The sequence below is a fragment of the Crinia signifera genome, chromosome 6 (genome assembly GCF_055691185.1).
Source record: "Crinia signifera chromosome 6, ASM5569118v1, whole genome shotgun sequence".
NCBI lineage: Eukaryota > Metazoa > Chordata > Amphibia > Anura > Myobatrachidae > Crinia > Crinia signifera.
In genome coordinates, this window is record NC_139222.1 from 196,146,157 (window position 1) to 196,173,188 (window position 27,032).

General features: G+C 41.4%; 1 protein-coding gene across 2 annotated transcripts in view; it reads right to left on the reverse strand.

Moving 5' to 3' along the window:
• Positions 1-1,469: 1,469 nt before the first annotated feature.
• The window catches only part of NOLC1 (nucleolar and coiled-body phosphoprotein 1), a 36,582-nt gene continuing 11,019 nt past the window's right edge, over positions 1,470-27,032 (reverse strand). The window contains exons 5-19 of one of the 2 annotated variants that reach the window (XM_083148532.1): positions 25,917-26,052; positions 25,353-25,381; positions 24,641-24,794; positions 23,600-23,728; positions 21,784-21,858; positions 15,514-15,648; positions 15,149-15,280; positions 14,687-14,803; positions 14,441-14,560; positions 14,218-14,352; positions 13,932-14,066; positions 8,262-8,735; positions 6,813-6,913; positions 3,023-3,112; positions 1,470-1,933 (exon numbers count right to left, since the gene is read on the reverse strand). In XM_083148532.1, coding sequence (XP_083004658.1) covers positions 1,775-1,933; positions 3,023-3,112; positions 6,813-6,913; positions 8,262-8,735; positions 13,932-14,066; positions 14,218-14,352; positions 14,441-14,560; positions 14,687-14,803; positions 15,149-15,280; positions 15,514-15,648; positions 21,784-21,858; positions 23,600-23,728; positions 24,641-24,794; positions 25,353-25,381; positions 25,917-26,052 — 2,121 coding nt within the window. In that variant the 3' untranslated portion in view covers positions 1,470-1,774. Of the gene's footprint in view, positions 1,934-3,022; positions 3,113-6,812; positions 6,914-8,261; positions 8,736-13,931; positions 14,067-14,217; positions 14,353-14,440; positions 14,561-14,686; positions 14,804-15,148; positions 15,281-15,513; positions 15,649-21,783; positions 21,859-23,599; positions 23,729-24,640; positions 24,795-25,295; positions 25,382-25,916; positions 26,053-27,032 lie in introns of both variants that reach the window. The other variant, XM_083148531.1, reaches the window with a different exon arrangement.

Genomic DNA, 27,032 nt, shown 5'->3' on the forward strand with positions numbered 1-27,032 from the left:
ATTTGTGTTTGGCTTTACTCTCCTTCTCCTTGCTGGCCTCAGACCTGCAACAGCCAATACCAAGCCTAATTAGCCTTTCAACCAAAGCACCATCACCTAATCACCATAAGGAAAAAATTCCCAAAACCAAGCCAAAGTACCATTGACAAAACCAAAACCAAAGTACCACTAACAAACACCAAAACCAAAACAAATCAAAACAAAATCACCCAAAATAAAAATCACCATTTGTGGCTTACCCTGACTTTTTGGCTGTCTGCCGATTTTCCTCTTCCATAGTATAGCAGCGGTGCGCACTGACACAAAATTAGAACAACAGTTAAGACTCTGCTTAACAGAGAAACCAGCAACCCACCAGCATTAAAATGCTGCGCATACCTGCTCCAATAATGAACACTTGTAATCTAACAGCCACCTGGATGCTTTGCCTGCTTCAATAACTATCCAACTCCCTATACAACAAGACAGACCACTTGTTAGACTGAATAAACACACACTCAGTGTGGCATGGAACTCAAGGCTGGAACCATGCCACACACTAACAAGAAACGATATAAGCGCCATACCTGTAAACAGAAAAAATACACAGGCTCACCAGACCGTACCGCTGCTGCTTCTCACCGCTCCTTAGTCCGCTGCACGTGGACGCCGGGATACAAGCATACAGAGACGCCGGCTTCTCCCGCCCTTAAGAGGACGGAGAGACGCGTCATCACCCTGCGCCGCGCACCGCCGCTGACGTCCGCCCGCTTTCGCTTACTGGATTAACGCAGGCCAGGCGTGCTGCGGCAACGCGATCCCGGCCGCCATTAGCAGCACGCCTGTAGACGCCGCCGCTTGTAGCTGCCCCCGCAGGGGTCCGCATGCGGCTCAAGGAGTTTCACATACCTCCATAAGGGCTCGGCCTGCCCTCCCTCACTGCAGGACCGCCGGAGCTGCTGCAGGGGGACACATAACCGTCGCTTTCTTTCCTCTACAGCCCCCAGGGTAAGCCACCTCTCACACACTACCCGAAAGGGAAAAAAAGACACTGAGGCCAGGAGGAGGTGCCTTCTTATAGGGGCAGGTGTCTTTTTTTCCCTTTCCGGAGCACTACCCAGTGGGGAGGAACCCATTTGTGATGGCTGCCATGGGGGAGGTAGAGGAAATAACTGATGTAATCACTGTGGTGTTTGTGGAAGGAGCATTGAGAAGTAGATCACTAGAACACCCAAGGAGAGGCCGAAGAGTAATGCCACGAACTGCCAACTGCTCCCGCAAACAAATGTCCCAGGTGTCCTAGTGGACGCTCATGAGCCCAAGTTGCCAGACCAAGCGGTGCAAAACAAATACAATTACACTTTAACACTAACCTAAATTTTCCAGCATCTGCTGCCTACTTAGCAATGTCCCAAAATAACGGTATATGCAATTAACTACAATCACATTTTATGCAAACACACAATGGTATGTTATTCGCTCCACAAAACTGATATTAAAATGGTTTTATTTTAAAATTAGGCAAAACCATAAAACAATTACAATATTCTCATAAAATTGGACAATATTTAATGTTGTTGGATGGCAGTTTATTTAAACCAAGAAAAAAAAAACCTGCAAAATTAGTTGTTTAAAAAAAAAAAAATACAGTAAATGATGCGTTGAGCACAGTGGAAAACTTTGAGCAATGGATGTGATAAAATCTTCACAAACAGGTCATCGTTCGCAAGTTAAAGTATCCAGTCCATCACGGTGTGAGGTGATTTATAAATTATGTTCAGACTTTATGTTTAGTTCATTCGCTGTCAAACTTTATGGAGTTGACAGATGTGGAAATTGCCCCACCACAATAACTTCCCCGCTTTTTCTTTGTCTTTTCATGACGGAAAGATTTTCCTTTTGTGTATTTTAAAACATTATTGGCTCTTTCTCCCCAGTCTCCTCTTGACCCTGCCTGTAATAGAGGAAACAAACAAGTAAAATATCTATATCAAATACACCTCAATATAGTAATAGGGTGAATGTTAATATTTCTTTGTATTGACTTGGTATTTTTGTTTACACATAATGCCCTTAACTGGACAAATATCAATACTGCTGTCCGCATATTAATACAACTTGTGCCATTCTCTTAAAATATCTTTATGTAAAGATGCTGGATCCATTTTGCAGCAGCTCAAAAAAGTAGAATAAATTGTTGCACTTATCCTTTTTAACAAATATACTGCAGGCCTCTAAGGGCGGTATTCAATTGCTTTTCATCAGTATTTCAGCTCACTATACCCGAGCTGAAATTGGGAAATGTGTGACCAAACCTGACCATAATGAGCGCCAGATAAACAAATAAATTGATCAATTGAATATAGTCCTAAAGGCCCTCATACACTGAGCCAATTTTGTCCGATTGCAACCAATCAGGCCGCTAAAACCGGACCAAATTGGCTGTAACAGACATGGTCAGACCTGCTGGCCGTCCTACCACCCGTTCTGGGACCTCCCTCCTGGTGGCGAGTCAGGTAGGAAGCAGGGACACATGCAATCAGTCACAACAAATTGGGGCTACTCGCAGGGTATTGGGTGTCCGTACACTGCTGCGAGACATCGCAGCAGTGTATGGGCACCTTTAGATCTCGCCATTTTAGACGGGAGATCATGAGCTTTATAAAATACCACCTTAAGGGCCAGATGCCCTAAGCTTCAAATGTGATAAAATGGAGAGTGATAAACAGCCAGCCAATCAGCTCCTACCTGTCATGTCACAGACTGTGTTTGAAAATTGTCAGACAGGAGCTGATTGACATTTTTCAAACACAGTCTGTGACCTGGCAGGTAGGAGCTGATTGGTTTGTTGTTTATCACTCTCCATTTTATCACTTTTGAAGCTTAGTGCACCTGGCCCTAAGTGTCTAGAACCAGTGACAATTCTATATTTTAGTGGCAGTGCAACTTGTATATTAACTAATAAATTATTACATGTGATCAATTACTAATTTAAGTAACATTCTAGGCATTTATTGCACATACTGCTCTATTTGCACAGTACCTTTGCTTCAAATGAATTATTAGCAACTCTAGCATCAATTTCCACTTCCTCTTCAGCTACTCTTCGGAATGGGGTTGCTTTGTGAACTTCCTGTATTACACCCCAAAAACAAAAAGTTTAAATACAGCAAGCAACAAAAAGTAGCAGAATGTCATTTTTTTATTTGTCTTTAATACAGTAAAAAGTTTAATTCTTAAAAAAAAAAAAAATAAAAAAAAATTGTACACCTAGGAATATGGTATCATATAGTCTTCAATGATCCAGAAAGTCTGTGAAAGCAAGCCATTCAGTTTACCTGCACTCTGCTTCCCGTTTATTTTTCTTGACGCCACTTTACCTCTGCTGCCCCTTTAGCCAATTAGAATAAACTTAAAATGCTAGTCACCCCCACACCCCCTCCCACTGCATTCTACCAATAACGGTCAACTCTCCTCCCCAATTACTACCTCCCTTTACCAGTTCCAGGCATTCTATGGTACTTCCTCCCTCCATCATAAAAGCACATTCCTTCACCAAGCTGGATTATAAATAAGTATACTTCTACATTTAATATTTGATTTAATTCTACTGCCTGACTACCCATGCACTATATTTACTTTTGCTGTATGCCCCATCTAATGTAGATAAAAGACAAAACATAATAAAAACAATGTGTCAATTTAGAAGACACATTTTAGCATGTTAATGCGTGGATAGAATAGGAGAATGATAAAAGATCGTAATGGAACAAGTAGCACTGAATAGGTTTATCATTTTCATTTGACACAAATAGAAATTCAATGTGCTGTATTGTATTGCCTGAAAATCTGCAGATGTCCCAATGTAGAAATGTATTGTTCTTAAATGTATTCCGTAACAAAAAAAGGGAATCAGAATGTCTTACGCAAGTTACAAATTTTTGGCCCCATTTTTACTAAAACCTAGAACTATGGTGTCCTCAACTCACACTATTTGCTTCAGAAATGCTTCTTAAATAACCGCTGACCGTTAAATTTTCTTAAGCTAGAAACTGATGGTTGTCAGCCATAAATATGGCTTTTTTTGTCATTTATAAAGATATAAAATAAAGTAAAAAAATAAAATAAAAAAAAAAGGGCACTTCCTCATCTTTGCGGCCACCTCTTACGCTACCAAACGTACGTAGCGCAATCGTCCCCACGCTTCCGGCTTAAAGGTAATAGATGGTGGCGTGGACACAGGAGGGTGACACGGACACAACGTGGTGGTGTGCAAGTTTCACAATAGCGGCTAACGTAACTGGCATAAACGGTGGCCGCAAAGATGAGGAAGTACCGAAAAAAGTTGCTACAGAATCAAATCTACCTGAAATGTTTTTTTAATCTCCATACATCTCAGCAGTTTATAATAGTTTTTTTTTTTTTATTTAATCCAGATTTAGTAAAACTAGTAACAAGTATTCTAGGCTTATTCATATTTAAACTGTACTTATATGTTAGTTGGGCGCCCACTATAGTTAGTACGCTCATACCCCCACTATCCATGTCGGCATGGGCTTGATTTTATATAGTGTGGCAAGCGCAGCGAGCCACCGAGCCCAAAGCGTGGAGAGCCCCACAAGGGGACGCGGAAAACGAAGCAAACAGGTTAGTGGGCGCCCAACTAACATAAGTACCAAATAAACTGCTACTAAAACCGCATTAAAAAGGGATCTAGTGAAGGACTCTTACTTAATGTATTAAACAAAGTTACATATAAACAAATAAGCTCGGGATAGATAATTACAGGACCATGGCATCCTGGTTGGGGTAGAAAATGCATCATTTATCTTCCCAAAACTTGTGTCTCCTATTCGGAGTGTTAAAACACTCTCGGTGGGGACCGACTCCCATGCTACTGGTATAGTGGTTCCAGAAAAATGTTCACACTCCCTCAAACTAGAGAAAGATGAGACTAGATGTCTTAGCACTAGAGGTTAAACAAAAAAAAAAAAAACAGTGAAAAGCTTGAAAAAGGGAACTTATCCCAGAATCCATGTGTTAATCGCCAGAAAACAAGTAATTATTCAGCAGAAATAAAAATAAATATTCCTATAATTTGATAGCCCGATAAGGAGCACTACAATTGAAATAGCCCCCAATTATTTTCTGTGGGTTGGGGAGTCGGGGAGGGGGCTAAATGTTAGCCCTGTTAATTGTAAACCCACTTACAAGTACTTCATCTTCCTAGAAGAGCTTTTTTTTTGCGAAGCGATCACATTCACTAATTTACACAGGGATTCTTAATGTAACAAATATCCGATTTACACGCACAAAAAAGAAGAAGTGCATTGAAACAGGTTAGAAATGTAAGATTTTCCCAATCATTTCAAATTATATATTTCACTGCCAAGGGCATTTTATGTAGGTTTGCTACATAGAAAACCTCAGCAAAAGGAATGGGAAAATCAAAAGCAACTGGAAACCTTGAGGCAGATGTATGAAGCAGTAATAAGGGAGAAGTGATATAGTGCCTGGTACTTTATCACCAGCCACTCAGATCCTGACTGTTAAGTTAAGGCTGGGTTTAAAAAGGAACAGTTAGGAGCCGATTGGCCAGTGATAAAGTACCAGGCACTTTATCACTTCTCCTCCCTTATCACTGCTTCATACATCTACCCCCTTGTACTTTCTGGGCCCTACAGTAAAGAAAGGATATATGTGAGCTCTGCAAAGGCATCAGAGATGGCTGCTGTGTTGACCACAAAGTGTTTATTACACCGATTTGATGAAGCCATAAGTCTGATTCACAATGGGCAATCTAGTGAGCAATATCACTCATTTTGACCCTTCTGAGCAATATCATTCATTATACATTGCCCAGTGTGTACATCGCCCGACAGACCATGGTATGTACAGGCAGGCCTCTACCCCTCCCCCCGGCAAGTGAATATGCACATGCCAGAAAACACCACCACCAGACTATTTCTGTTAAGTTGGGGACCACAGAGTCTGAGAAGAAAAAAAACAATCAATCCACAAACACAAGACACCTTGCAATTAGGTTATTTAGTACAGTCAAAATTTATTCTCTTGAAATTGCCTTTTTGAAACCATGAACTGGCAGCCAAACAGCAACAATGCAGAAAGTAAAAGGTGTGCAAATAATGCTGCAATTTACAGTTTTCAACCAATAGGTTACATAAGAGTTTCTAAATAAAGAAAAGCTGCAGGCAAAAAATAATAATTAACCAATGCACAACCTGCATTTACCAAACAAAAAAAAAATAGAGGTTGCTAGTGCTGTTTAATGACAGCCACAGTGGAGGCATCCAACGTGGTTTGAACCAATAGATATGGAAAAACAGCCAATTAATACACTTGTAGTGCCATCACCGTAACCGTTCACTTCTATTCATGACACCGGCTCCGAGTGACTCACGACTATGGTTTCAGCAGACAAAATAGCTGCCTCTGCAGTGTGTAGGCAACTGGTGGCCTTCACCTATAGGCTTTAAAGACATACATGCTTGCTCTCTCTTTAACTCAAGGTTATTAATGGGGATCTTCAGTCAAGCCAATACATCAACTTACAAATCAGGTCAGTTTATAATACCATGGCTACTACCTAGAAAGAAGAAAAAAAAAAAGACGACCCAACACAAAACACTAGTCATTCCATCTCTTCTAAGATAGGTCTGTCAATAAACACAATGACATTATATAAATGATTTTATTAATCTAATCTAAACACAAGGTAAAAAAAAAAAAAAGTAAAAATTATACATTCATCTCCAACAGTTCATATTAAAGACGGTCGCCATTCTTCTTTCCAAATGCCCTCATTTTCTCACCTTCTTGTTAGCCTTGGGGAACGTATTTGGAGTTTTGACTTCTATTGTTTTATTCGGTGGTGTTAATCCATCTTCTGCTCTTTTTCGCTTACCAGATTTACCTAAAACCACAAGTATACCATAAACACAGTGCACCGAGAAGAGCACACTAACCAAAAGCTATCATTAGAGACTGTCAGAATTATAGAAGATGAAATGGTCTAAGACTACATTCGCTTGGTATGATTGTTCCCAGTACAGGGGGAAGTAGATGCTGCTAAACATAAATTCTAGACCAGGCATTCCCAGCCACGGTCCTCACGGCACACCAACAGTGCAGGTTTTAGTGATATCCTGGCTTGAGCACAGATGGTTTAATAAGAATCCCTCAGATACTAATTAAGTCACCTGTGCTCAAGCCTGGATATCTACAAAACCTGCACTGTTGGTGTGTCTTGAGGACCGTGGTTGGGAATGCCTGTTCTAGACAATGACCCATTCAAATTCAAAAGGGGTCCTTCTATATTGTGGCAGGAAAGTAATCATTCTTGATAGGCGGTCAGAAACCATACTTGCTGACCAAAGCAACTACAACTTTGACTGTTTCCATTGATGGAATTTGTTGATCTACCTTTTACGAAATGTAAGAATAAAAATACAACCGTAGATGATCAGGGATAGGGCAGATTGACTGCAGCATCCAACAGCAAACTGAAAATACACACCAGCCTATCAAAATGTAATGTCACCGTCGGCTGGGTGTGCCTGGATGGAGCAACACTAGAAATGCACCGCTGTGCACGATCTACTGGCAGCCCGCACACAAAACACTCGAATCCCCCTCAGACGTGAAGAGCAGCACAAGCCTATTATATAGAATTTTAGTTTGTTTTAGCTTTGTTGCCTGATAAAAATGTCTGAGGCACTGTCTTGTATGAATAGGATGGGGACTTAAAATATAACTAATCAGAGTAGGAAAAAATTAATATTGTCGAGTTGAGAACAGCACTTTCTCATTTCAACCTAAAGGGTGGAGTTCATGATAAAGTCTGCGACAGATTACCAGGTGCCGGATGACTGCCCGACCGGGGAGATCCCTACAGTTAGTAACCAGACGTCGAAATCTCGACTGCCAGTGCTCAGACAGGGGGGATCCAGACCCACAGGGGTAATTTTCCCTTGTGGGGTCCACAACCACCATAGAGGGAGAATAGAACCTGTGGCAAGTGAAGTGACCCGCAAAGGGGCTTCTTTGCACATGCCCCCAAACCGGAGCACCAGCAGTCTGGATTTTGGCGTGGGGAAGCCATACCACACCCCAGATTACCACAGTCGGGGCGGGGAAAGGGATTATAGGCCACAGTTATTTCCCATTGGACAGACCAATGCCATCATCATTAAAATCTGGAGTAACCAAAAGACTTAGACTATGGAAAAAGTAAAATACAGAAATAACAATCTCAGACATACCATTTTCTTTACATTCTTCCTCACTGGAGGAACTTTCCTCTGAACTCTCTTCTGCTTTCTTGGCTGCTGCCTTTGGCGTATTAGAAGGAGTTTTTTTCTTTGTAGAATCAGAACCGTCCTTTTTATTCTGTTTTGCAGTCCCATTTTTCACAGAGGTTGGTTTAGCTTTCTTCTCTTCATCGCTGGAGCTCTCTGACGATGAGCTACTACTGGCCTTTGTTTTATTCACAGGAACCGGTTTCTTAGCAGAGGCTGCAGCCGCCGGAGATTTTACCACTTTAACAGGTTTCTCTTCCTCGTCACTTGAGCTGTCAGAGTCTGAACTACTGGCCTTTGCTGCCGATTTGCCTTTCGCTTGTGCAGCAGCCTTAGGGGTGGCCATTTTTGATGTGGTCTTTTTCTCAGGTAATTTCTTAGTTGCAGAAGGCTGTTTAGGAGTAACTTTGCTTCCAGCTTTCTTATCGTCGTCAGAGTCTGCGACAAAGTAAACAGTTACTTAAAAAAGGTCCTAACCACAGTCCTAAATAACGAAGAAACAAATAATGCACCTCTAATACAGAGAACTAGACAAGCAAATGAGAAGTAGATACCGTATATACTCGAGTATAAGCCGAGTTTTTCAGCCTTCTTTTTAGCTGAAAAAGCCCCCACTCGGCTAATACTCGAGTCAGTGGCTTCTTTCCTGCGTCCAGCCATCCACTTCGCTGCCCGGCTGCACTTTAAACATAGGCGCGGCTACGGCAACATGGCCGCCGGCCTCCTGCACTATACATGTCCTCAGTGCAGGAGGCCGGCGGCCATGTTGCCGTAGCCGCGCCTTTTTTCAAAGTGGAGCCGGGCATCGAAGTGGACAGCAGGGCAGTGGCCGCGTACCCCCCCCCCCCCCGTGGAGCCTGTCAGCGGCGCACCCTAAACACCCTGGAGTCGGATGATGGAGGAGGTAAGCGGTGGCTGCTCCCTCCCCCCTCCGTGTGTGGTGTCCCTTGCATGGGGATCTACCTGTGGTGTCCCAGCTGTCAGCACAGGAATCAGCCTGTGGTGTCCCCCAGCCTGAGCAGCCTGTAATGCATTATGCAGGAGTAGCAGCCTGTGGTGTCCTGCTATTAGGCAGGGGGAGCCCCCTGTGGTGTCCTGTTATTAGGCAGGGGGAGCCCCCTGTGGTGTCCTGTTATTAGGCAGGGGGAGCCCCCTGTGGTGTCCTGTTATTAGGCAGGGGGAGCCCCCTGTGGTGTCCTGTTATTAGGCAGGGGGAGCCCCCTGTGGTGTCCTGCTATGAGGCAGGGGGAGCCCCCTGTGGTGTCCTGCTATTAGGCAGGGGGAGCCTCCTGTGGTGTCCTGCTATTAGGCAGGGGGAGCAGCCTGTGGTGTCCTGCTATTAGGCAGGGGGAGCAGCCTGTGGTGTCCTGCTATTATGCAAGGGGAGCAGTCTGTTGTGTCCTGGTATTTTTATACAGGGAAATATACCAGTAGCTGCTGCATTTCCCACCCTAGGCTTATACTCGGGTCAATAAGTTTTCCCAGTTTTTTGTGGTAAAATTAGGTGCCTCGGCTTATATTCGGGTCGGCTTATACTCGAGTATATACGGTAGTTATTTCCAGCACCTGTCTAGGAATAAGTATGAACCTCCATATCACACCCAGTGCATAGAGGGGCAGATTTATTAAGCTTGGAGAAGAGATAAACTGGAGATAAAGCGGAGAAAAGGTAAAAGGAGATAAAGCACCAGCCAATCAACTCCCAACTGTCTTTTTCAAACACAGCTGATTATCTCCTTTTACCTTCTCTCCGCTTTATCTCCAGTTTATCTCTTCTCCAAGCTTAATAAATCTGCCCCATAATCTTTTAACATGGGAAAGATCTGTTAGCTGCATGGGGTATAGCAAGGAAAATTATTTAATGGTACAGGCATTTCATGGCTTTCCTCTTCAATCTGCCACTCTACAGGATGTACCCGATGAATATAGCAGGGAGTACTAGAAGGAAAACTTCCATTTTAGCAACATTATGGATTTTTACAAGTTTATTTAAGGGGTTGTGTTCAGGACATATCTAAATGTCCATATAATAGCAACTAATGAAGGTATGTATCTGGGCAGAGTATGGAGCTTTTAACAAAAGCAGTGGTTGGTTCCTAAAGGCATCCCAATAAGCTAGTTTTCAAGGCTTTCTTTGCTCTCTGATAAGTGCTCTGGCCATTGAGCCTGTACAAATGTATAACTTCAGATATGTTTCTCATTTATAAAAGCCTAATATTTAAAAAAAAAAGCTCTCCATCTGGGGGATCAGTAAGAAAACCTATCTTTGAGAATTGTGATTCTAGCAGACATGCATACTATGGGTGTAGCTACCACAGACACTGTACTCCATTATTGCAATACAAACATGAAGGCATTCTAGTCTTTTGGGATTAGATGTTTTTCTATCTGCATCCTTTCCTTATACTTTTCCTACAGATATAGGCACTACGCTAGATTAAGGAGCGTAGTACCTAGTATCTCCCGTAATTCATCTGGTGGTTGAGCCTTTAGCAATGCTGCTCCAACTCTATGGAACTCACAGATTAGAGCTAGGTCCCAAACAGAAAACAAGCCCCTGCACCAATGGTTCCCAAACTCAGCCCTCAAGGGATTGGAAAAAATACATATTTTAATGATATCCATGCTAAAGCACAGGTGACTTAATTAGTACATCAGTAAGATTGATTATACTATCTGTGCACAGGCATAAATATTGTTAAAATCTAGACTGTTAGGAGTACACTATACTATATGCGGCATTCATGCTATAAGCAGTGCCGCAAAATAATTTTAGCGACAATACACTGAACTATAGTCAATGATATTGTTCAGTGAAAATCACCGACTTCTGCCAAACATGCAGTCACTGGTAAGTCAGATTTGACTGCATGTTCAGACGACAGGGGGCATCATTATCGACCTGCAGGAGCGTGAATAACTACCGATATATTGGGTATGCAAGATTAGATCTTTAACGTTATGGTAATGCATGCAGCTTTAGGGTTCCTTTAGGAAGACTGAAGAGGAAACATCACTTTTCTTAGGCAAACAGATTAGGGAGGTATAAAAAAAGCAGGCTAAACAGAACTACGTAATATGAAAAGGGTAATGAAGGCAAACCACCCTGCGCTCCCCTTGGTGCTGCCCTGGTGTTTCTTTGGTGTTTCCCAAACACCTAGGGAATTGGTTGTAGGTAGAAGTAAGAGACACTGAGGGCGCAATGAGGTAGTGGCACACTAATTCCAGGGAGTGATATAATAATGAATATTTATTTGTTAAAAAGGTAAATAAAAACGTCATGCAACAATTGATAAAAGCGATATGAACTTGATACAAAAATTTTTGATACAAAATCCTCCCTTACCCAGTCTTGGAGGTGGAGCCAGGGATGGTAGAACAAGGTGTTCACAACTGGTGAGATGGACACCCTGTAGGCTCCACAAACATGTACTGGATAGGGTCCTGGACAAAGTCCTGCTGGTAGCAATCCTGTGGGCCAACGCGTTTCGAGTGCTTTGACTCTTTTGCAAGGCTAAAGATTGCTTAATGGACTTCAGTATTTATGTGAAAAAAGGCGGGGAAAAAACCGTCACATGATGCGGTTAGAGGCACTCCCCAGGAAGTGGTCATCTGGCCGTGTGTCTCCAGAAAGGGATTCCCCCTGTGTATTCGCGTCTGAAAGGTGATCGCGTCACTTCCGGTTCGACGGCATCCCGGAAGTGATCGGGTCAATGTTATCCGAGCCAGGGACTCGCGGTAATCTTCATCCGCGACTTCCGGTTTAAACGAGCGTCAGAGATCTTTGGGCAAAGTCGGCGGCGGCCATCTTTGTTGTGGTGAAGGGGTAGTCTTGTCTTCCGGTAATCTTAAAGTGTGGGTAAAGTCCCACCCCTTCACCACAACAAAGATGGCCGCCGCTGACTTTGCCCAAAGATCTCCCACCCTCTGACGCTCGTTTAAACCGGAAGTCGCGGATGAAGATTACCGCGAGTCCCTGGCTCGGATAACATTGACCGATCACTTCCGGGATGCCGTCTAACCGGAACCGGAAGTGACGCGATCACCTTTCAGACGCGAATACACAGGGGGAATCCCTTTCTGGAGACACACGGCCAGAAGACCACTTCCTGGGGAGTGCCTCTAACCGCATCAGTGACGGTTTTTTTCCCGCTTTTTTTCACATAAATACTGAAGTCCATTAAGCAATCTTTAGCCTTGAAAAAGAGTCATAGGACTCGAAACGCGTTGGCCCACAGGATTGCTACCAGCAGGACTTTGTCCAGGACCCTATCCAGTACATGTTTGTGGAGCCTACAGGGTGTCCATCTCACCAGTTGTGAACACCTTGTTCTACCATCCCTGGCTCCACCTCCAAGACTGGGTAAGGGAGGATTTTGTATCAAAATTTTTTGTATCAAGTTCATATCGCTTTTATCAATTGTTGCATGACGTTTTTATTTACCTTTTTAACAAATAAATATTCATTATTATATCACTCACTGGAATTAGTGTGCCACTACCTCATTGCGCCCTCAGTGTCTCTTACTTCTACCTACAACCAAGGACTACGTAATAATCATATCAATCAGTAGTTCCACATCATGAATAAAGGGTCATACTAGAACACAGAATAATGTGGATGCGTTCATCGGCATGAAAAACAATTAACCCCTTACCACCGCAGCCTGTTTTTGCCTTCCTGACAGAGCCCTTTTTTTCAAATCTGACATGTATCACTTTATGTGGGGATAACTTTTTATTGCTTTTACTTATCCCAGTGATTTTGAGATTGTTTTCTCGTGACACATTGTACTTCAAATTAGTGGTAAATTTTGGTCGATACAGTCTGTTTTTTTTTGTGAAAAAGGTCGTAAAAAAATTGAACATTTTGCAATTTGCAAAATGTTAAATTTTCTGCTTGTGAGACAAATAATCATACCACTCAAAATAGTTAATAACTAACAAAGACCATATGTCTACTTTATTTTACCATCATTATTTCAACCTCCTTTTAATTTTTTTGGACACTAGGGGGCAGCAGAGACAAAATTATACACAGAACACAGAAAACGCTGCAATTGGCTGTTCACATTTGAACAGCCAATCGCAGCGATCGCCGATGGGGGGGGGGGGGGGCCACGAGGGAAGACGAGGGCCACGAGGGAAGATGTCTGCTGTCAGGGACAGCAGCCATCGTCCCTCTGTCACCGCGTCTAGACGCGGTGACACTTTAAAGTCATGACGTACATTTATGCCATGCGTCGGGAAGTACATCCCGACCATGACGTAAATGTACGTCAAATGTCGGGAAGGGGTTAAGCAAAGTGACGTTATAGGGAGGCAAGCAAATAAGGGGCAATTAATATATGTATAAATATAATCAAAGTCAATACAAAAATGTCTACAACATTTACATTGAGGACACGGGATAGACCAACTGTGAATTGAAATCTGAATGCTTCAACAGGAATAGATTTTCCAGTAAAGGGGTATATAAAGCATTAGAATTTAAAAATGGATATTCTGCCCCTACAGGTTTCATTATTCTGCTGCCAAAGCTGGAAGTGCACTTCAGCAATCTTTCATTTTGTAAAACAAATGTTTCTATCCGCTTTATCACATCTGTAGATATAACACTAGACCCCATCTCACCAGAGTCATCGGAAGAGCTGGAAGCCTGCTTAGCTGCTGCAGGTTTGACAGGGGCAGGTTTTGTAGCAGCCTTTGCAGGTGTAGTCTTTGCTGCTGGCTTAGCCGGAGTCTTCTTACTGTCATCGTCACTTGAGTCTGAGGTAATGGAAATCAGTTAAGCCTATAGACACATTACTTTATATTTGACTCATTTTTTATCTAAACATAATATAGCAGTAAAATACTGCTAGACGTTGAGACACACTTCCATAATATACAGAAATTGCCATCTAAATTCCCATCTCACCGGAGTCATCGGAAGAGCTGGCAGCCTTCTTAGCTGCGGCAGGTTTGACAGGGGCGGGTTTTGCAGCAGCCTTTGCAGGTGTAGTCTTTGCTGCTGGCTTAGCCGGAGTCTTCTTTTCATCATCGTCACTTGAGTCTGAGGTAATGGAAATCAGTTAAGCCTATAGACACATTACATTTTACAGTATTGTTTAACCAAACAATGTAGCAAGTTCCTATCTCACCAGAGCTGTCAGAAGAGCTGGAAGCCTTTTTAGCTGCAGCAGGCTTTGCAGGAACCTTTGCTGGTGTAGATTTAGCTGCTGGCTTAGCTGGAGTCTTCTTGCTATCTTCGTCGCTTGAGTCTGAGTGAAAAAATAGAAATAGATTTAAGCATACAGATATTTTTCTAGCCACATAACGCAGCGACAAAGCAAGCCTTTTCAGAATCAAGAACATTGGAATCCCGTTTCAAAAGACTTCTGTCTCACCAGAGCTGTCTTCTGAGCTCGAAGCCTTTTTAGCTGGGGCCGGTTTTGCTGCAGCCTTTGCAGGTGTAGATTTTGCTGCTGGCTTAGCCGGAGTCTTCTTACTGTCATCGTCACTATCTGGGGTGGAAATAAAATAATTTATGCATACATAAAACCTACACAATATTTCATCACGTTCAAGACCAGTGGTTCTCAACTTTGGTTCTCAAGGACTCCCAGCGGTGCACGTTTTCCAGGTCACCTAGCAGCTGCATTCACTGACATTTTAAGAGATCACAGATGGAGCTAGTTATTTCACCTGTGAATGTGTGAAGACCTGAGAAATGTGCACTGTTGGGGGTCCTTAAGGACAGAGGTTGATTAAGCGCTGTTCAAGACCACCAAAACGTGCTTGCAATACAATGCTAGTCTCCACAGACTTCTACCCCACTGGACTAAAGTAGTGATAAATACCCATTTCACCTGAGCTGTCAGAAGAGCTGGAATCCTTCTTGGCGGCAGCAGACTTTGCAGGGGCTGCTTTTACAGCATTCTTTGCAGGTGTAGTTTTTGCCGCAGGCTTGGCTGGGGCCTTTTTATCTTCATCACTTGAATCTGTGTAAGTAGAGTAACATTGTTTTAGCTGTAGGCATTGTGAAGTTTCACACCTCTGGTAAATCGGTCACCTATACCACTATATGTACATTTTCCATTAAAAAATATTTTTTTTTAAATCTTTTACATCATAAAAATAATACTAATACCTAACATACAAATCAAATGTTAACAAACTAATTAGAACAAATGAGAACAATGTTAAGCACTTCTTTTCAAATCATCTCACTAACCAGAGCTGTCCGAGGAACTGGACTCCTTGGCCGCTGCCGCCTTTTTTGCGGGTGTTGCTTTCGGAGTGGAGGCACTTTTCCCAGGTGTTACTTTGGCTACTGGCTTAGCCGTCTTTTCATCTTCATCACTTGAGTCTGAGACAAAGTAAGTAAATGCACTGACTATCAGCTCATGTTTAAGATTGCCTCAATCTTGCCTCAATCTTACCAGTCTATTCTAACATAGAAACATAGAATTTGACGGCAGATAAGAACCACTTGGCCCATCTAGTCTGCCCCTTTTTTAAACATGTTACCTCAAACCATATCGGATCCTTATTTTTGTTGTAAGGATATCAATATGCCTTTCCCAAGCATGTTTACATTGTACTATTGTATTTGCCTCTACCACCTCTGATGGGAGGCTGTTCCACTTATCTATTACTCTTTCTGTGAAGTAATTCTTCCTCAAATTTTCCCTGAATCTTCCTCCCTCTAGTTTCAGTGCATGTCCTCTTGTTCTGCTGCTCCTCTTCCTGTGAAGAATGTCTCCCTGTACCTTGTTAAAGCCCTTGATATATTTGAAAGTTTCTATCATGTCGCCCCTTTACCTTCTGTGCTCCAAAGTATACATATTAACTGAACACAGTACTCTAGATGAGGTGGTACCAATGACCTATACAGTGGCATTATTACTTCTTTCTACTGCTGATACCTCTCCCTATGCAACCAAGCATCTGACTTGCCTTCTTACATCGCCTACCTGCCTTTAAGTCCCCTGAAATAGTGACACCTAGATCCCTCTCTTCCTCAGTAGTTTCCAGGCTAGTGCCATTTATACTATATTTAGTCTTTGGATTTTTGAGACCCAAGTGCATGATTTTGCATTTTTTTGGCATTGAACTGTAGTTGCCATGCTCTTGACCATTCCTCTAATCTACCTAGATCACCAGTCATTTGTTTTACCCCTCCTGGTGTGTCTACCCTGTTGCATACCTTTGTGTCATCTGCAAAAAGGCACATTTTACCCTCAATTCCATTTGCAATATCACCAATAAAGATATTAAAAAGCACCGGTCCAAGTACAGATCCCTGGGGTACTCCACTTGTAACCTTTCCCTCCTTTGACTGTACTCCATTTACAAAAACTCTGTTTTCTGTCATGCAACCACACTCTAATCCATTCAACTATTTTAAAATCCAATCCCAAGCTTTCAAGTTTATTTAACAGTCTGCGATGTGGGACAGTGTCAACAGCCTTACTAAAGTCTAGATAAGCTACATCTACAGCCCCACCTTGATCTATTACTTTAGTCACCCAGTCAAAAAAGTCAATAAGATTTGTTTGACATGATCTTCCCCCAGTAAACCCATGCTGTTTCGGATCCTGTAAATTGCTGGTTTTGAGATATTCTACAACTCTTTGTTTCCATCAATTTCCCTACTACTGATTTAAGGCTCACTGGTCGATAGTTGCTTACCTCTTCCTTTCTTCCACTTTTGTGCAGTGGGACTACATTAGCTGTTTTCCAGTCCTCTAGGATTACCATAGTAGCTAGTGACTTCCATCTGGCCCCATTGATTTATCCACTGTTTTGAGAGTTCTGTGAGGACTTTCTACTCTGTAAATGTACTTGTTTCTCCCTCAGTTTTCTGACTACTTGCAACTTAACTGTGGCCCCTTCCCCTCTCTTTCAGCAGTGAATACTGAGCAGAAATAATTTTGGTACTTGTTTAGTTTCATGGCGGCAGTATGGCCGCCATGAACTTCCGGCTGCTGCGCTCACTAAACTATCAAAAATAAGGTAAATGAACTCTATGCCAATGAAGATAGTTCATACCCCTTCTATCCACGTTGGCATAGAGTTAAATTTAGATAGCGTGGCGAGCAAAGCGAGCCCCGCAAGGGGACTCAGACGCACGGCCGCTGCGAAACTAAACAAGTACCATAATTATTACTATGATCTGCTATTACATTGTCTCCCTCAAGAAGACTTCCACTCTCTGTCTTTAGTCTTATTATTCCACGTTTGGTTTTTCTCCTTTCACTTATATACCTAAAAAAAAAGTTTTCCCCCCTTTACCCACTGACTGGGCCATTTTCTCTTCAGCCTGTGCTTTTGCACATCTGATTACCTTCTTAGCCTCCTTCTGTCTAACAAGATACACCTCATGTCCTCATTCTGCGTCTGCTTAAATTTCTTAAAGGCCAACTTTTTTGCTTTCACAATACTTGCTACATCTTTCGCAAACCACAATGGCTTCCTTTTCCTTGTGTTTTTCCTAACTCTTTTGACACAAAGTTCTGTTGCTTTCAGTATTGCCTTTAACTTGTCCCACTTCTTCTGCACTCCTTCCAAGTTCCACCACTCTGCCAATGACCTATACTTAACTAAGCTTTAATTATTTGACTTCAGAACATTTTCTGGCAATAACTACAGTGATTTATATTCCTTGACAATAGCCCTGGTATTTTCAGTGGGCATTTTGTACATCTCACAGCAACCTTAGCACTCAAAGAGTTAAATAGCAAAACACCCCATTGCTTTGATATTACAAAATATTGCACTGTTCAGTTACAATGGAAAGCATTAAAATCAGAAGTGAATCTCAAAGGTTTAAAGTCACTTGAATGCAGCACTATTTAATCACAGCTCTAACAGTAAAGAACCCCTACATATACAGAGGGTGATGGCTTTTTGTTGCCCGAACTGCAACCTATTGGTCCTAATCTTCTGTACATAGCTTGGTATGAAGTTTATTTTATTAACTTTTTTGTACCATCCCCAAATGTTTTCATACACAATAATTAGGCTGCCTTGAATGCTCCTCCAATAGATAGCATAGTGAATAGGGTTGGTTTCAAACTGGTCACAGCATTAATGCTCAAAAGGATAAGAAAAACATAATTGTGCAGTATATTTTTAATATATTCAATTTTAGATATTAAAAAATATACTGCACAATTATGTTTTTCTTATTCTTTCGAGTCACGTCTCTAAGGCTAAAGAGGAGTCCATTGGTGACAGATTTTGTCCCTCCAAACAAGCACATTTGTCTACTTATCTTGTAGACAAATATTATTGGTACGAGTCAATTAACATTTCAGTTACTACTGCTGTCAAGTTTATATATTACAGTGTTGCACTATTGCGTATTTCTTTCCTTCATTTCTGGATTCACTACTCTGGAATCATACCAAAAAAAGAACATCTAGCACCCTGGGAACAATCCATTATCTTTGTGGTATTGTATGTGTATTTGAAGTGGTTCTTCAATATTTGGAATTTGTGACTAAGGGGCCCATTTATCAATATTACGAAATGATTTGCGAATTTTTCGCATTGCGATAAATGCATTTATCGTGCAAATGTATTAATATTCGTGAGCCTGGAGAGAGCCTCCGTTAATGACTTCTCTTTGCGATTTTTTTCCACATATTTTTTGTCAGCAGTGTTATAGTATTGCGATATATAGTTAACAACTGCGCATACTAAATAGATGCATTATAACATTTGCACACATATAAATACAAACACACACATTATATATATATATATATATATATATATATATATATATATATATATATATATATATATATATATATATAACACTATACACACATATATGAATACATCGATATCAATATAGATAGAGAGAGCACAAATGTAACCTTTAGATAAGATACACAAACAGAAGTCTCAGCACAGAGAAAGATATGTGCTGAATTGCCTTTGTAAAAACAGGGGAGAAAGGAGAGGTTAAACTCACTTTTTATACTGCCAGATCTCACATTCAGAAGGAAGAACAGGGATAACGCAGCTTAGATATGGCGAATTTAACACCTGTCAAGGTCCCGAATTATTTTTACAATTGAGGTTGATAAATATGAGTTGTTCACATTTCAAGTATGTGAACTGCGAATTACTTACTTAAAAATTGCGAAAATATATTTTAAGTCTAAAGTTTTGCGAAAAGACTAACAATTCATAGTTAATACATTTAGGTGATACTAAAATAATGCGAAAAGGATGCGAAAACACCCGTTATCACGTTATTTTTGTAAAAATAATATTGATAAATGGGCCCCTATTATTTTTACTAAAATAATGTGATAACGGGTGTTTTCGCACCCGTTTCGCATTATTTTAGTTTCACCTAAATGTATTAACTTTAAATTGTCAGCCTTTTCGCAAATTTATCCCTACAAACCTAATTATCGCAATTTTTTAGTTAGCAGTTCGCATTTCACATAATTATAATGGGAAATGTGAGCTACTCATATTTATTAAACTTGAATTGTAAAATGAATTCGGAAGGGTCCCTAGTGATCATAACGCCACTTAAGTGGCGTTATCCATGTTTGTGTGTCTACATGTGTGATAAGGCTGCTCTAACAGCCTGTTATATAGCAGCCCCCTCCTCCTCTCTCCCCTATTTGTGTGTATAATACTAGAGAGACCTTATTACTATTCTGCCTCCAAGCTTCCTTGCACAGTATAGGGGAGAGATTCCTGCAGCTCCATCTCTCCCCTGTACAGATAAACGGGGTGTCTGTGCTCCGAGTTCTGCTGTAGTGTTCTGTATTGTATATTGACATCTACAGCAGCAGCGCGGGGGAGAGCGAGGGGATGGGGGAGAGATGGAGCTGCAGGGAAAATGTATCAACTACCCTGCAGGGATCGCTCTCCCCTTCTAAACTAATAAAAGCAGGAGCTGAGCCAGCTGATCGGAGGAGAGGGGCCAGGCTAATAAAACATACATGTGCAGAAGGTGATCTCAGTCTCTCCCACGTCTGCCCTCCCCAGCCAGTGCTGCTGCTGGGGACTGGAATGTACATCAGCTGTAGCAGCACTTCGAACACAGGCACGCACTGTGATTCTTTAAGCAAACGGGGACTCCTGCCTGAGCTTCCGGTTGCTGTACACTGGTATCTTCTACGGCAGCAGCACTGGGGAGGACGGCGGACATGGGAGAGACAGAGCTCACCTGCTGAACATATATGTTTTTAATACTTTTTTATTAAAAATCTATATATAAACACCCGGCCCCTGTCCTCCAATCAGCTCCTGCTTGCTTTAAGCAAGAAGCAACCGCAGGGACGCACATACGGGGAAAGTGAAAGTAAGCCAGCTGGCTAACTTTCTATTAGCTGCACATGCGCAGTAGGTTCCTGGGCCATCACATTGCGATAAATACAGGGGAGAGCAGGACGCTGAACTCGCAGGTACAGGGCTTTTTCGCAAGCCCTGTCCTGTGAGGTGAATAATGATAAATTCATGAGATTTCAAGTAAAATCGCAATCCAAATGTAATCGTTATTATCACCATTTCATTACAATTTATTTGACAATTTTGATAAATGGGCCCCTAAGGCTGCTTACTAGCGCATGATACATTGGTCTGAAACCTGTCTATATAATGTGTCTTTCAGACTGGAACTGGAAAAATTGGAAGGTTCTTAAGTTTTTAACCAATAGTGTCTTTGTCTTACGTTAAACTATGCACGAGTTCTACAGGTGGAATCATAACATGGGTGAACACAATGAAATTAAACTACAGCATTGCCCCCTTAGTAAAAAGCTTCTTACTATTTAGACACACTACACACCTCCTATTGTACTGCTGGAGCAGGATTTTATTTTATGTGTGAAGACCGTTCATAACTTGGTTGGATGCATGTGAGAAATAGTGTATGAAAAAGCCAGAAACATCATTAATGGCCCAAGAGCAATGACCGTGAATGCTGACTTTTCTGACTAGAGAAGATGGAAAGCAGATATTTAAAATTGTGGAAAGATCACACTATTTACTGTATTTTGATATTTCCTGGACCTTTGCAACAAAGTTAAATTCATTCTTACGGGAAATACATTTTCCAGTTGTAATGAACAAATTAACAGTGCAAAGAGCGGGACTGCTGTACTACACAAAACACCAATGACAGGGTGTCAATGAAGTACCTGGAGCCTCTGGCAGAATCAAACAAAGCAGTGATCAATACATGTTCAGCATTGCACATGACTGAATGGTTATTATTAGGGAAGTTTTGCAGTACCATAGAGTGACTGATATAAAGCAAAAACACAGATGAAACTTGGTGATCAGCACGCACATGCATATTTACTTCATTATGTGGGCATAGGATATGAAAAAGGTGGCACTGTACGGGGGAAAAAATATCATTGGTAAGGAAGGCGGGATGGTCCTTTTAGTCCAGCTCATCCACCTAGAAGACATATGATGCTGCTACACCCAACTACTCAGTACTGAAAACGCAGAAACCTACCGGAATCACTGGACTCTGCTTTCTTCTTCTTAGCCACAGGCTTGGCTGAGGTAGATTTCCCTGGAGTCACTTTAGCTACAATGGGAAGCATTACAATCAGAAGTGAATATCAAAGGTTTAAAGTCACTTGAATGCAGCACTATTTAATCACAGTTCTAACACCAAAATGCTCTTACAGTAAAGAACTTCCATGTATACAGAGGGTGATAGTTAGGGAAGAAAAAAAAGCTATTGTCCTAATCTTTTGGCTTGGTATGAAGTGAATTTAATAATAAAAAAAAAATTCCATCCCCATATGTTTTCATACACAATAATTAGGCCGCCCTGAATGCTCCCTTCCACAGATAGCATAGTGAATAGGGTTCCCGTCAAACGTGTCACAGCATTTATGCTTCTGAATGACACCGACAGCACCAGAAATAATGCAAACCTTTGTCAAACTATGAGGGTCTACATTCACTCAGCTTATAATGCGTATATGAAAGATGTTATACTACACAGTAGACTGAACACAATGCTCCATCCCCCTTTTGTATATTAAATTATGGAATTCATAAGGATTGTGGAAACCTGGAAATTTGGAAAAAGGGTGGTGTAACCCACGACAGAGGTGCAAAGTTATCTTGTGTCAATGAGAAACAATCACATTCCGGACAAAAATGTTTGGGTTTTCAAATCATACGAAGCAGTAATGAATCATATGAAGCAGCCAGTCACTTCATTGGTTACCTGTATTCTACAGTTTTAATACAACATTCTTTTACTCACACACAAAGCCATGAACCAAACTACACCAACTTACATCTCCTCTCAAAATATCTTTCAACCCGACCTCTTCCCTCCTCACAAGATCAACGTCTCTCATCCACACTTAGTAGTCGCTCCCATTCCCGATTGCAGGACTTTGTTCGGGCTGCACCCACTCTGTAGAATGCTTTCCCACCCACAATAAGACTCGCCTCCAGTCTCCAAACCTACAAGAATTCCCTGAAAACTCACCTCTTTAGGAAAGCTTATCAAATTCCAGAACCAGCCACTTAACCTTCATACACCGTTCCTAGCCAATCACATCCCCACTGTACAGGCAAATCACATCCCCACACACATTCTTTTTTCACGTGTTCCATCTTCCTGACCCCAAACCAAACTGCTGGGTCACCATTATCATACAGCCCACCTGGAAACTTTGCATTCTGGGCGAATAAATGCAATAAAGAATATCTATCCTGGTGTATACCTGCCTATTTCCCTATACATGGTAAGCTTGTGATACATTTGACTGTCTGTATACCCAGTTTGTTGTATCACTGTCTACCATTGTAAAGCGCAACAGAATATTCTGCGCTATATAAGAAACTATTAATAAATAAATGAGCAATATAGAGTATATGACTGTCTCGTCCGGAGTGCCGAACAACCAAAAAGACTAAGAAACTATTAATAAATAAATGAGCAACCAGACACACTGCAGCGACTGCATTGGGCAGATCTAGAACCTACTAAAGTTCCACACATTACCCTTAACCTCAGTAATAAGTTAAAACAATAGATTTAAAGCAAAGTTAAAACCAAACATATATTCTAGGATATGGGAGCTTGGGTGGCCGCATGTGGCTCAAGGGCCACTTGTTCCTCATCACAGATACAAAGTGTAACAAATAAATATATCACTAATTGGCAAGATATCCGTTTTACATATAAGAAACCTTACTTCCTTGAGCCTGTTTAAACCATACTCCACACAATACGTACTAAGAACAGTTCTATACCGATACATTGTATTGAAAGATTAGGCAGTATTACCACAGAACCTCACCTTTCTTTGCTGGCTGTTCCTCCTCCTCGTCACTGCTACTTTCTGCCTTTTTTGCATTGGCTTTAGGGGTAGACTTATTCACATTCTCTTTTTTTGTCATTGTGGGCGGAGGCACAGCACTGTATGGACCTACCAATCACGGAGAGAAAAATTAAAGCTACTTTGACAAAATATCACCGGAAAATAAAAAAAAACCACCATTTTATTTCTTGCCATAATGTCATGCACCAAAGCACTTATATAGTGAGAGGATTAGTACTCAGCAAGGCTCATTGAGAAATGTATTTATTTATAAACAGTTTCTTATATAGCGCACACATATTCTGCAGCGCTTTACAGATTATAGTTGAACATTCACATCTGTCCCTGCTCCAGTGGAGCTTACAATCCATATTCCCTACCACATGTACACACACACACACACACACACACACACACACAGACAGTCTAGGGTTAATTTTGTTGGATGACTATTGACCTTCCAGTATATTTTGGAATTGTGGGAGGAAACCCACGCAAACATGGGGAGAATATACAAACTCTGCACAGTTATGACCATGGTGGGTTTGGTTAGACAGTCATTAAACAAACATTTTAGTTTTGTGAGCTGACTATTCCCACCAATCAGTGCAATAGTACTGATAATATCCAAGCAGCTGAGCTGCCAGGGCGAAGAACATTAGTAGCCATCCATCTACCACATATCCCTTCAGCTTGTATTAGAAAGGGGCCATCAATAACTTATGGGGTTATTCTGGTTCACTCCTTATAGCAAATTCCTTCTCAATTGGACAAAACCATGTGCATGAGAAAATTAAATTTGGGTGTAGTTTTTCTTCAAAGTGAGATCTATATTGCAGTGTAAAAATAAAGCAGTCAGTATTTTCCCTGCACAGAAACAAAATAACTCAAATCTAATTGCCTCTGCACATTTTACATCTGCCCCCCTGCAGTGCACATGGTTTTGTCCAGCTAAGGAGGAATTTGGCATAAGGAGTGAATCAAAATAACCCCCTTAATTCTAATGGACGCAATTCCTACCTGGCTTTGGTTTGGTCTTTGCCGCTGGTTTTTCACATTCAGAGCTGTCGGAAGAGTCTTCACTGCTGGAGCTTTTTTTCCCACTGATTGCTTTTTTCACTGGGGGTTTGGATGCTGCAGGGGACTTTGCCGGAGGGGTTTTTGTAGCGTTAGCCTGCAGCATACATGAAGAAACAGGTTAGATCTTTAGCAAACAAAGAGCAAGCTACACAAACCTAAGTAATAAGGCGACACTAGCTGTAAGGATCATCAATTTGTGCCATAACCAACTCATAGTAAAATCTACATATACCCTACTCGGTTCTTATACTAATCTCATACATTACGGACCAAGGATAACTCTTCGATTTAGAACATAACATAAGTGCATCAGAACACTGTAGTGATTCTCTACAGACTACCATCATTTTCTAGTAGTAAAGGCCTAAATTCACAAAGGTGAGCCTACCTTTTGGGGCTTCAGGCATTTGAAGTGCATCACGCCTAGAATAACTAACAAATTGTCTATTATCCATGTTATAGCTGCTCTGAAACTGTAGAATCATTTTACTCATAACTTTGTATCAGTGACCCATCACAATCACGTCTTACTATGCCAAGTGTGAACGTCTCAGTCAGAATACCCAACAGAAACGCAGTGTTACAGGTTAGATACCATTGCTGGGGTGCTGTCATCTGACTCTTCACTGCTGCTGCTGTCAGATTTCCTCACCTTTGCAGATGGTGTGGTCTTTGCTGAAGCTGCAAAAAGAAAAATAACATTGGTTTTAAATTAATCAGTCCACCATATGTGACTTTTACGTTTATGCTAGGGTTAGCAGCTAGAGGGAAATGTATCAATTAAATCACATTCTTCTTCAGAATTCGAAACCTTTTTATAGTTGAATAATTTACTACCACATGCTGCATGGGAGTTTAGAGGTTTTGATGCAAGACTGATGAGAGGTGGCCAGGGATGCAATCACTAGTTTTATCCAGCATTCTGCTTTGCAGAAGGGAAAGTCATATTAGATCAGGGGTAGCCAACAACAGTTAACATTTTCCAGGTCTCCTCACAGAATCACAAGTTAAGTAATTATCTCAACCAGTGGATCTTTTGTAATTAGTCATTAAGTAAAGAGTGCAGCTGCTAGGTGGTCTCGAAAACATGAACTGTTAGTAGCTCTCAAGGACTGGAGTTGGCTACCCCTGTATTAGATCATATTCTACTTAGAACAGCTATCAGGCTTGGACTGTCTGAACGAAACCTGACAGCGTATAAATGGGAGATTCTTACATGTCTGTACTGGCGGCTTAGCGGCAGGAGTTGACTTTTTCTTTGGAGCTTCATCCTCTGAACTGCTGGAGACCTCTGCCTTTTTTGGAGGTGGGACTTTAGCATTGGCGGTCTTCGCTTTGGGTGTGGCCTTTTTCTATTTACAGGAAGCAAAACAAATTGTTAGATGTACCAATATAATTACTGCTCATTGATAAGCATAATATCAGGTGTGACTACTGTAACCATACAAATTGTCTATACAAAGAGCATAGGTTTGTCATTTTATCAAATACCTCTACTAAACGCGATTTATGAAATGAGTAGACCGAAGAACCTGCTTTCAGACTTATACCAAGCAAACCCCACACATCCGCTGTGGCACCCAATAGTTTAATGGCCAAGGCAGCAGCGCAAAATGGTTTAACTCCCAATGTTGTGCACCAGGGGTGTGTGCGTACAAACGCTAATGAAGAGAGGAAAAATGGCTATGCATTGCAAAAGTGAGCTGGATAAGATGGAATTAATGATTGAGGTACTTTATTTGAGCAGCAGTCAGATGTGGGCACTTATCCACATAAGACAGAAAAAAAAGAAATCGAAAAAGACTGCTAAAATAATGGCTTGTTTATGCATCAAGCTTCAAAAAGTGATAAAGTGGAGAGTGATAAACAACCAGCCAATCTGCTCCTACTTGTCATTTTTCAAACCCAACCAGTAACAAGACAGGTAGGAGCTGATTGGCTGGCTGTTCATCACTCACTAGACCAGATGAACTACACATCCCAGGATGCTTTGCATTAGTTTTGCTATGTGGCCATGCTGAAACTGATGCAAGGCATGCTGGGATGTGTAGTTCATCAACATCGGGAGGGCCGGTGTTGCCCAGCCCTGCACTAGACGCTGCTCAGTGACTGCATTCTCCACAAGATCTGGTAATTTGCGGACTTTCTTTCTTCTTTGTTGGACGGACTGTGGTGGATCACCTTTTAATGTATTTTATGCTCACTTAGAGAACTTTCCATATAGAAGTTCTCATTTTTATATGGTAATTGTGATTTGTGATTGTAAGGATTTTTTGCCCTTTAAACCGTTTGTGTAACACTGTATTAAAAATTGTATTACGCTATGGTGGCT